The 11,598-nt window shown below is 52.4% G+C and overlaps 1 protein-coding gene across 1 annotated transcript in view; it reads right to left on the bottom strand.

Annotated features, from left to right (window-relative positions):
* The window catches only part of FRMPD1 (FERM and PDZ domain containing 1), a 26,673-nt gene that overhangs the window by 6,609 nt on the left and 8,466 nt on the right, over positions 1 to 11,598 (bottom strand). Inside the window, exons 6-13 of the mRNA XM_014311362.2 lie at positions 8,122 to 8,217; positions 6,326 to 6,451; positions 4,560 to 4,679; positions 3,772 to 3,908; positions 2,171 to 2,297; positions 1,855 to 1,950; positions 750 to 932; positions 201 to 204 (exon numbers count right to left, since the gene is read on the bottom strand). Coding sequence (XP_014166837.1) covers positions 201 to 204; positions 750 to 932; positions 1,855 to 1,950; positions 2,171 to 2,297; positions 3,772 to 3,908; positions 4,560 to 4,679; positions 6,326 to 6,451; positions 8,122 to 8,217 — 889 coding nt within the window. The remainder of the gene's footprint in view (positions 1 to 200; positions 205 to 749; positions 933 to 1,854; positions 1,951 to 2,170; positions 2,298 to 3,771; positions 3,909 to 4,559; positions 4,680 to 6,325; positions 6,452 to 8,121; positions 8,218 to 11,598) is intronic.

Genomic DNA, 11,598 nt, shown 5'->3' with positions numbered 1-11,598 from the left:
TCTCTAGTAATTATTGTGGTTCTTCCTACAAGCTTTCCCTGCTGAGTGTGTTCTAAGCCTTTTACCCTGGTGACTGCCTGTGGGAACCCAGGACATTCCTCTGGCTGCCCCGGATGGCTCCAGCCCCTGGGGCTCAGAGACCTTGGCACAGAGCCCCAGACCCCTGTGCCTTTGATTTAGCCCTTGGAAATAACAATTACCGGCCTTTATATGAAGGATTCCAAGTCAAAAAAGTTTAAGTAGAATAATAGTTTGTCATGGGGTGAAAAATAGATTTTTGAGGTTTTTAGAATGGGCGCTTGGGGACCTGAGATGGAAGAATTTGGGCGTGCGTTGTCCTTTTTCCTTCTTCTTCTTGGCCTCCATCTTCTGGGTGATGTTGGCACTTTTGGATTGGTTTAAAGTAGAAGCTCACTGTCTAACATAGGTGACAGGTATTGGGAAGTCACTGTAAATATTGTACACGTAGTTTTTAGTATAAAAAGATAACACCTCCCTGGGGCAGGCAGAGTGCCTCTGTCTGTCCTGCTGAGCAGACCTGGGCAGGACAGGAGAAAGGATTTTATAGATAAGGAACAATAAACAACCTTGAGACTGAGAAATGAAGAGCTCTGACTCCTTCTTTGAGTGCCAGGCTGGGAACAGAGACTTTCTAACACATGTTGGAGTGATTGTGAGCAGCAGAGATTCTGAGAACTCCCCCGGCTCTGAGGAGAGCTGATGGTGCAGGTGACCCCTCAGGTGCTCACCTTCAGGTCCTGCAGGTAGATCTTGACGGTGCTGACTCGCTCCGAGTCCTCGCTGAGCTCCACCCTGCTGATGCTGGGGAACTCGGCCAGGCTGCTGGCGATGTTCAGCTTGCTGTTCACGATCTGGCTCACGCCGTGCCTGGCGCCCACCAGCAGCGCCACGTACGATTCCCTGTCCTGCAGCTGAGGGACACAGTTACACCTGGGCAGGGACCCCTCACCTGTGCTGGCAGGGCCCCCTTGGCCCCCCGAGCTCCCGTGGGCTCCCAGCACTGACCCCCTCCCACAGGAGCCCTCTCCCTGCCCTCTCCCCACACAGGGACAGCAGCCTCCCGTGGCCCCAGGGGTGCAGCAGCCACCTGGCAGACCCAGTGATGGGGCTGGCAGCAGGTGGGCACTCTCAGTCCTGTCACCTGGCAGCCCAGGTGTCCCCATATGGACCCAGCGAGACCTGCTGCAGGGCAGAAACTCCACAAAGACGTTTCTGGGCTTGGAAGATACATCAGTGCTTTTTGTTAGGGTGAGACACTTAATGAAAAATGAATTAACGCACATATAACCGGGCAGAAATTGTTCAATTTGCATGTAGGTGTAAAGTTTAGCATTAATGTGACCTGTGGGTGCCCCCCAGCATTGCTCAGCTCCCTGTGTGACACAGCTTGTGCTCTGCAGCTCAGCACAGACCCAGCTGGGGACAGGCAGAAAAATCAGCAAACCAAGAAACCTCTCGTAAAAAGGGAAGAGTTCTTTTTTACAGTGAGGTTTAAGGCTTTCCAGTATTTTCTCGAGAATTTGAAGCCCACCCAGATTTCCCAAGTACTTTATACCACACAAAGGATAGACAGGGTTTATCTGAAGAGCAAGAGTGACAGCTTCCAGTCAGAAAAAATGCAAAACTGTTCTGTAGGCTGGTCTGTGCCATCGACACTTCAGTGGAATTAAACTGATTTCCTCCAGCACAGCTGCTCACCAACAGCCACCATGGCACCTCAGGGCAGGGAAAGGCAGTGTGGCCACTGGGACTGTGTGCCCAAGGCAATCCCACACACAACCAGCTCCCACCATCATGGTGGCACTGAAAATCCCGCTCACAAAGAGCTCCTACCATCATGGTGGCATTGAAGATCATCCCGCTGTACATCTTCAGCTCCCCCAGGATCTGCAGGTAGCTGAGGCGCACCTGGACTGCGTTCAGTGCGTGCTTGGTGGGCAGGAGAGGAAACAGGGTGAGAAACAGGCTCTGCATGCAGCTGCAGCAGGCACACAGCCTGTGACCAGCACAGCCAGCTCAGTGTGCCAGCAGAGGTGCCCATGGAGCCCCCCACACACCCCACAGCAAGCACAGCACAGGGAGATCAGGGAGTGTGAGGGCAGAAAACAGCCGCAGGGAGGGCACACCTGACCTGGGGATCACACCCTACCTTCTGCCGAGGGTCCAGCAGCACCTGGTTCCTCTTCAGGTGGTAGCTGATGGCTTTCTTGATGTCCTTGCCTCGCATGTTCCGCAGCAAGGTGGGCGAGATGAAGTTCTCGATTCCCCAGTCCCTCCTGGCAGGAAGAGGGAAGGGAGCACAGGGGGTCCCAGCCACGCTGAGCCCACAGCACAGGGCAGGGCAGAGGCACCAGGCAGCCCTGGGGGGCTGTGGCACCCCCTGGAGTTCACTGCTACCTGCCCCTGCCAGGGGATCAGGGTGGGACTGCACAGTGTGCACTGCGGTGCAGAATGGCCATTTTCACATGGCTGCACAGGAGGGAGCTCACAACCTGCATGAGCAGGGCAGTCCCCATCTCCCCTCACCGTCCCCAGGATGGAGAGTCTGTCCTTGCGTGCACCTTGCTTGGGTGAGCAGATTCTGACAGTGCAGCAGATTGCTTCCTGCCCCCAAAACGTGGGCCAGGAGTGCTGCTGGAGTTTACTCAGCGCAGGCATTAAACACCTGTGGGGTGAGAGCAGTGCAGCTGCCCCTCCCTGCACACAGCTGGGCACATCTGGCTGCACACCAGGCAGCCAGTGCCGGTAATTAACCTGGTCACCACACCAGCGCCTGGTAATTAACAAGGAGCTCATCACTGCTGCCTAGAGCAGGGTCTCTGTGCAGCAGGAGCAGTCCAGGAGCACCAACGTGCGGCACAGCACACCTGCCCCTTCTGAAAGCATTTTTTGGTGGTTTCCCCACAGATCCCAGTACTCCACACTGCCCAGAGGAGGCGTTTGTGGCCTGCTTCTGGCGGACGCAGAGATGTGCTGGCTGTGCAAGGCTGGTGATTACAGCAGTCACTGCAATCTCTGCAGACACTGCAATCAATACTGGCAGGAGCAGCTTTGGAAACCATCACTGCCTGAGAGACCTGCAGCTTCAAGGGCCTGGCCCTGTGACAGAGAAGGCCCTCCCTGTGCCTCGGGACACACGCAGGAGCTCACCGCCTGCACTAGTCAGGCAGGTCAGGGGGTTTGCAGTAACTACGTACCCTCTGAACAGAGAGAAACATGGTTCTCCCAGGAAAATCCTGGGAAGCTGTGTAGAAGCTGTGGGAAACTTAGAAGAAAGACTTCAAGCCATTGTTATGTCTCTTTCTGTCACCATTGTCTATAAATATGATTCTCCAGAGAGTACTATTAATAGTTCACCAATAGTGTAAAAAAAAAAATCCTAAAAGCCAATCAAGTCTTAAATCCACCATTATTTCTGTAAAAACTATCAGATTTCTAATAATAAAGTGTCTTTTCATACACCATTATTTCTACAAAAACTGTAGACTTCTAAAAATAAAGTGTCTCTTAATAATAAAGTGTCTTATCACCTTCTGATGATGAAGACTCTATATCACCTATACCAGTAGCCCTTCAGGGGCTGAGGACAGGGAGGCCCCCAAGGCCACCCTGCCCAGCCAAGGGGCTCAGTCCCCTCTGGCCCCCTGTGCAGAGCTGAACAGGGGCCAAGCAGCAGCTGAGCCCCCCTTTGGGGCTGTGCTGCTGTCCCTGGGGTCAGTGGCAGGGGAGCAGGGAGCTGCGGGCACTCACTCGATGTACTTCAGAGACACCTTCTGGGGCTGGGCACAGGCAGAGATCCTCTCCTGGATGTGCAGGGCAGCCAGGCGCAGGGCCACGCTGCACTTCATCTCCACTGCAAACCTCTCCTGGAGCACGTCGCTGCAGCTCTGGGGCAAACACAGCACAGTCAGCGCAGCAGGCACGCAGAACAGGGCTGCCAGCGCAGCACAGCACCACACAGCCAGCTAAGGACACCCCCAGCCAGACACACCAGCTGTTTAAGAGTTCAAGGCAAATTGAATCGAAATGCCCTGATTTTAAGTGCTCTGCTGTTGCAGACATCTTTTATGGAAAATCCCTTCCTTAGGATTTTTCCTCCTGAGAAGCTGAGAGGCCTCAGGAACAAAATGTAAACAATGGTTATCTGCTGCTGTGGAATGCAACAGGTGCATCTGTGATTGGTCTCATGTGGTTGTTTCTAATTAATGGCCAATCACAGCACAGCTGGCTTGGACTCTCTGTCCGAGACACAAGCTTTTGTTATCATTCCTTTCTATTCTTAGCTAGCCTTCTGATGAAACCTTTTCTTCTATTCTTTTAGTATAGTATTAATGTAATATATATCATAAAATAATAAATCAAGCCTTCTGAAACATGGAGTCAGATCCTTGTCTCTTCCCTCATCCAAGAACCCCTGTGAGCACCGTCACACTCTGCATTTCCATGCAGCTGAGCCAGTCTGAGGCACTCTCTGGTTTAAGGCACAAATGAGGATGGGCTGAGGAGGGATTCCCAAGCACGGAACACCCCAGTGTCACCTGCAGGTACAGATACTCAAAGGCCACTGGATCTTCCTGCAGGAGGTCCAAGGGGTCCCTGGGGACAAAGCACACCCTGAAGAGGCAGCGGTAGTCGTGAGAGTCTCTTTTCTGGACCACCTGCAAGAGAGAGAGGGTGTCTCTCTGATGGGGAAGATGAAACAGGAAAGCCTTATAAATATGATTTGTCTGGCAAAAGATTTTGAGAATATGGAAACTATAAGCGAGATTGAAATGCAAGCAAGCTTTGAGATCCCTCAGTTACTGAACAACTGGAAAACAATGGTGTGGCCACTGAAGGTGATCCCCTTTTGATGGAACAACACCCTCTGCTTGCAGACAGGCCCAAGGGTCAGAGCAGACCCTACAGCTCAGCAGAAGGGGCCCAAAGAGGAGTTTGTAGGGTTTAAAATGTAGCACAGTATGGTAATGTAATGATTCTTATAGGCTGTATGGAAATGCTGTAGGATTTGTATGTTGCACTGGATTGGTTAGTGAGAGTTAGAATATTCAACACAGAAGAAGATTTATGGTATTGGAATGGGAACCGTGCTCTCTTACCCTCTTATCCTCTCTCTCTCTCATCCTCTCTGCTTCTCTTTACTGCTCTGAGCTGTGGCTGGCAGCTCCCAGCAGGGCCCTGCACCCAGGCCCTTTGCAATAAACACAAATTCCAAGCCCTGGCCTCAGAGATCTCTCCTCTCCATCCATCCCGACCATCCTAAACCCCTGATGCTCCTACACACACCACCATCCCTCCCTCCAGAGTGCACAATGAGCCTTTGCTCTGCAAACCCACAGGAATGTTAACCCCACGGGCAAGGGAACCGTGCAGATTGTCCTGAACAAACACAAGGAGGCAAGGCTCGTGATTGTAACTTTATCTCTGATTCTTCATCTGTTTTTTTCTTCTGCCTGCAGTAGCCCAGGAGCCCTTTGGCAGCAAGGCCTCATTTAAACACCCACTGATCCCAAACACTCTCAGTGTCAGCAGGACAGAGGCTCAGGGGCTGTGGGAGAACAGCAGGGGAAGGGGCAGCCTGCTCTGCTTCGGAGCGCAGTCACGAGACGCAGCAGCCCTAAACAGACCCGAATCATCCCTGTAATGCCAGCACAACGTCAAGACTCTGAGTTTTCCATCAGCACATTTCATTCTGGGCAGATCCTGCCCAGCAGAAATCCTCAGTGCTCGGTGCTGTGACAGCACCAGCCCCTGAGGCAGGACTGGAGCTGGATGATCCCTGTGTGTGCCTTCCCACCCTGTGTGACCCCATGGACCCTCTGCAGTGGCTGCCACCCAACAAACCCAGCAGCAGGGAGCTGGGGCAGCTGAGCAGGCACCCCTGGGGCAGCAGCATCCCAGGGGCTCACAGGACACAGGGGCTGGCTCAGAACTAGATTTAACCCAGTGGCCCCTGCTGGGGTGGATGCTCTGGCTGCCCAGGGAGCTGTGAGCACAGAGGTCATGCACAGCTGCCTGAAAGCTGCCCAAGGCTCAAGCAGCCCTCTGCAGATGGGCTGACGTGGCAGGTGGCACAAAGGGTGTCACGACCACTGCTCTCCAGGCAGCGCCAGCCCAGGGATGCTGCTGTGTGTGAGGGGGCACTCGGGCTGCTCCCAAAGTGCCTTCCCCAGGCTGTGGGGTGTGAACACCACGGCAGAGGTGGATGGCAGCACTGGGGACAAGGGCTCACCCCTCTGGTGACCCCTGTGCCCTCACTGCCCTCTCTCCAGTGGGGCTGTGGGACACACGGGGCCCTGCTCACCTGTGCAATGAGCTCCTCCTCGTGCAGCAGGTGGATCTTGGCCAGGTTGTACTGCTCCTCCAGCACCAGGGCGAAGTGGGCGATGCTGCGGATGGACAGCTTCTCCTGCAGGGTCAGCACGATGTCCTGGCAGGGCACAGGGCCACACAGAGCTCAGCTGGGGCCCAGCACTGCTGCAGGGCTGCCACTGCCTGACCCCAGCCTGCAGAGCTGCGGGGGCACGCACAGGCAGAGCACCATGACCCCAGGACAAGGTGGGCAAGCTGCAGACCCCACGGTGTCACAGGTACCAAACCCATCTCTGGAGCTGCCTGTCCTGAGCTGCCTCACTCTCACAGCTTTGGGTGGTGTTGAGCACTTTCTGCCACCCCCGAGTGACAGAAAAACCCCAGGTGTTTGCTGTGTTTGCCACTCTTGCTTTCTAGAACTCTGCAACATTTTGGATCCCTGGAAGTGTCCAAGGCCAGGCTGGACAGGACCTGAAGCAAGTGAGAGGTGTCCCTGCCCAAGGTAGGAGGTTGGAACTGGATGGTCTCTAAGGTCCCTTCCAACCCAAATCAGTCTGTGATTTGTGAAAAAAAAACTAAAAAGAACTTGTGGAGAACACTTCTCTCCAATAAACAAGAATTTGAGACCGTAATTGTAAAAATCCTACTGCATCTGACTGAAACTGGTGTTTCACTTTGTAATAGAGAATTCTGTCAATTCTCAATAGAGAATTCTGTCAATATTCTATCTGTTATGGAAGTAACAAGGCATAGTTTTGGCAAGAAGAAAATATCACCTCAGGCTTGACTGAGCACAAATTGAAACAGAAGCCCTTGGGCTCACTCCAGCCTTTTGAGGCAAGCATAAATGTTTGACTCACCTCAGTTTTAAGCCAGGATGTCTCAAAACACAGAGGAATTTCAGGAAACACCTAACTTGGGAAGCATTTCACTCATTTAGATATTTCTGGAGGGCAATCGTGAGGGCTGCTTTAAAAACTGGGAAAACTTATTCCATGTCAGAGCTGAGCAACTCAACACAAAGAGCAAATCCATCCTTTAGAAATTAAACCCTTGGGGACAGGCATTCAAATATCTCTTTACAACTCTCCTTTCCTTTCCACCTCCTTGCTTTATTTCAGTGTTTTATTTTTCTAGACCCTGCAAGTCAGAAGACTTGCAGACACTTACTTGCCTGAGAGACCACAATGTTTTTGTGAAGCTTGAAGGAGCTAGACAAACTCCTCCTTTTCTGAGGAAAGTTTTCACTGCATGATAAATGAAATCTCTTTGTGCTTCCCTTTAATATACTTTCAGCCTGATAGCCCCAGAATGTCTGTCCATCGTGAGTCTCCCTGACAGCATCTGCTCTGTGCAGGACACCACGTGCCCTTTAAGTAATTCATGACCTCCAGTCACTGGCCCTGGCCAAATCCTACCACATCCAACATAAACCCTGAGCAGCTCCAATGCTCAGGCCAGAAAAGCTGGAGGTGTGCAAGGCTGTGTCCAAGCACAGCAGTTATGGAAAGGGCTCTGCAGAGCAGCATTGTGTTTTCAGGGGAGTGATCTGAGAGAAGATCAGCCTTTGTTCAGGAGGATCACTCCCTGTGGGCTGCTCTGTCACCTGAGGGGCTGAATCAGCTCTCGTGTCTGCAGAGGGGAGCATCCCTACAGTGCAGAATGAGGCTGGAGCTCAGAGAGCCCAGCCCAGCCAGCAGTGGTCAGTGCAGCTGGGGGCTGCAAGGGCCCTGCCTGCAGGTGATGGGTCGGGCTGGGCTGCTGGGAGCAGCCTGCAGAGCTCCTTACCTTCACCGTGGTGCTCCTCTCAAACCGGAACGCCTTGGTCTGCCCGTTCTCCAGGTACACCTTGAGCACGTTGGGCATGAAGAGCAGGGAGCTGCCCTGCAGAACAAGAGCAGCAGCTGCACCCTGGGGCACCCAGCCTGCGGGTGCCAGCTGCCCTGCCTGCCTCTGCAAGCCCTGGGAAACCCTCCTCTGCCTTGGCAACCCTCTTCCCCGGCACATAATGAGGGTTTGCTCCTGATGACGGTTCTGAGACAGAGCAGAAATTCTCCAGAGCAGAAATCCATTTTGATTTAGGTGAAATGCACATCTTTGAGTCTGTGGTTATAAAACATAGCTGTTTAGCCCGACTGCAAAGCCTAGGCTCAGGGAAACTGCTTCAGTGAAGGACAGAGATGGGGGGGACAGAGAGACTGCTGTGAGAGCAGGTGAACCTGACCTAGGAACTCTTTCTGATAAAGAAAAACTAGCAGCAAATGTCACGTTAAATTCGTAAAAATGAATATGTATGAACCTATTGTGAAATTGTACACATACGTATTTGAGAGGGGGATAAAAAGGGACCTCAAGTTCCCAGAGGTACCCATGTCTGTTAAGGAGAGTAATCTCCACATGTGTCCGGTGCTGTAAAAGGCATCTTGCCATCAGCCAGCAGCACCCAGGCTGAGAGCAGCCCCCCTTGCTGCCAGTGCCAGGGGAGCCTGGCAAACACACAGCACTGCCTCCACCGAGCCCTGCCCCGGGATCTGCAACCCTGGCATATTGAAATTAAATACCAATATAGCTGGATGGGATGTGCCTTGCCTTGTCTGGCCCTTGCTGCTTGACCAAAAAGCAGCAACTGTGGTGTTTTACCCCAGAGACACTTTTGGCCAGCTGGATGCTGCAGCTGGGTGCATGGAGACCAGGCAGCAGCTCCAGCAGACCTCCCTGAGCCCGTGGCTGCTGCTCCTTTAACCCCGGGGAGAGGGGCAGGGAAGGGGTGGGGAGCCACCAAGCAGGGACAGGAGGGGAGGGACAAAGGGACAAAGGACACCTGGATGGCCCAATGTCCCCCGGGCTGAGAGGCGTCTTTTGAACTTCACCAACCACACGATGCCCTTTCTGGAATGCCAGGATTGACAGACAGTGGTCAGCAGGGGCAAGGGAGGGGAAGGGAGAGGGTATTGGCACACCTGGGGAAGGAACTGGGATAGCTGGGACAGGCTATTACATCGCACCACAACACTGGCACCTCCCAAAGCAGGAGGGGATGCCACCAGGGTGTCCTGAGATGGGTCCCAAACACGTGGCACAGGACAGGACACCCTCAGTGGTGGATGAGGAGGTGGCCTGCTGCGAGGTTGGCTGTTAGGGGTACATGCAGTGCTAAGCAGGCTTGTTGTTTCCATTAGGATTAGGGCTGGGATTAGTGGGGTGGAGTGCCTTCTGGCAGGAGGGGGCCTGGTGAGGCAGAGGGTTGGTTTTGCAGTCCTGTTAGGAGGGTGGCTAGTCACAGGAAGAAAGCTAGGGCTCAGTTTATAGATAGTTGGGTGGTTGGGGTGAATGTGTAGGGTAGCAGTCCTAGAGGGTTAATGAGTAGGAGGAAGATTATGAGGGATGTTAAAATTAGGGCTCTTTTGTGTCCTTTTTTTGTCTAGGGGTATTATTTGCTGTTTTGTGACTAGGTTGATAAACCATAGCTGGAGGGTTAGTAATTCATGGATTGTCTAGGGAGGGTGGCAAGAGAGCTGGGAATGTTATTGAGATGAGGATTAGTGGGATTCCTAGGAAGGATGGGCTTGAAAATTGGTGGAAGAAGTTCATGGTCAGGTTCAGGGGGTAGTGCTTGGAGCAATAGGTGGTTTGCTAGAGGGGCCCTCCACCTCCACCAGGGAATGCACCTTTCCTCCCACTGCCACCATCCCTGGCTGCTCAGGGCTCACCCCTCCACCTTGGAGCTCCCACTCTGCCCGTCTTCTTCACGTTCTTGGGCCAGCATGCTGCTCCCACCGCCCAAAGGGTTCATCTCTGTTGTGGTGTGATGTAATAGCCTGTCTCAGTCATCCTGCTTCCTTCCCCAGGTGTGCCAATACCCTCTCCCTTCCCCTCCCCTTGCCCCTGCTGAGTGCTCTCAATCTTGGTATTCCAGAAAGGGCATCGTGTGACTGGTGAAGTTCAAAAGACGCCTCTCAGCCCGGGGGACATTGGGCCATCCAGGTGTCCTTTGTCCCTTTGTCCCTCCCCTCCTGTCCCTGCTTGGTGGCTCCCCACCCCTTCCCTGCCCCTCTCCCCGGGGTTCAAAGGACCGCCAGCCACGGGCTCAGGGAGTTCTGCTGGAGCTGCTGCTGCATTCAGAGGCCTGTGGGCCAGGATAAAGCTCTGGATCCAAACCCTCCATCAGAACCGACTCCTTTCCTTCACCATGGCCTTAAAGCTTCTCCACCAAGGTAAAGCTGAGCTCCTGCAAGCCTGGGCTGGTCTCCATGCACCCAGCTGCAGCATCCAGCTGGCCAAAGGTGTCTGTGGGGTGAAACACCACACACCAGCCAGCCAAAGGTGTCTGTGGGGTGAAACACCACACACCAGCCGGCCAAAGGTGTCTCTGGGGTGAAACACCACACACCAGCCAGCCAAAGGTGTCTCTGGGGTGAAACACTACAGCTGCTGCCCTTGGTCAAGCAGCAAGGGCCAGACAAACCAAGGCACGTCCCATCCAGCTGTATTGGTACTTAATTCCAATACATATCCTCATCAAGAGACTCTCAGGGCTAAGAATGGTGCTTCTAAGATGGTCTCTCTGTGTTTCATTCACCATGCCTCACGTTACAAACCTCACAGCCCTCCAGACAGACAGCCCACAGCCCCCGAAGTGCTGCCAGAGCCAACATGAAACACTTCTGAATGCCATCCTCGCTCCTCTCACAGCCCTTTTGGGGTTCAAGCTGCCTGCAGTCACCACTGAGGGAAAACAAGAGAACGCTGCTGATCTTCTTCTAGCCCAAATTCTGGGCTCTTTACTTGCCCAAACACATCACCACTCTCTGGTCAGATCCAGCTACCCAGCTGGCACCATCCTATTCTCTGGAAAAATTTTTTGCTTAGGATTTTTTCTCCTGGGAAGCCGAGAAGCCTCAGAGGAAAAGGCAAACAACATTATTTTATTTGCTTCTTTCATGTTTTACTGCTTTAGAATGTAGTAGGAGATATTGATTATCCAAAGTGTGAATTGTTTTTACTTAATGACTAATCACTGATTAGCTGTGTCGGACTCTGAGGAGAAAGTTGTAAATTTTCATTAATATCTTGTTACGCCTTTTGTAAGTATCCTTTCTCTATTCTTTAGTATAGTTTTAGCGTAGTATTCTTTAATATAATATAGTAACATACTATTATATTATAATTATCATATCATATATAATAAAATGATAAATTAGCCTTATAAGAACATGGAGTCAAATTCATCCTATTATTATAATTATTATATCATTAATATATAAT

The sequence above is a fragment of the Geospiza fortis genome, unplaced genomic scaffold (assembly GCF_000277835.1).
Source record: "Geospiza fortis unplaced genomic scaffold, GeoFor_1.0 scaffold3703, whole genome shotgun sequence".
Lineage (NCBI taxonomy): Eukaryota > Metazoa > Chordata > Aves > Passeriformes > Thraupidae > Geospiza > Geospiza fortis.
Note: the sequence above shows the minus strand (reverse complement) of the source record. Positions and strands in the feature narration are given on the sequence as shown.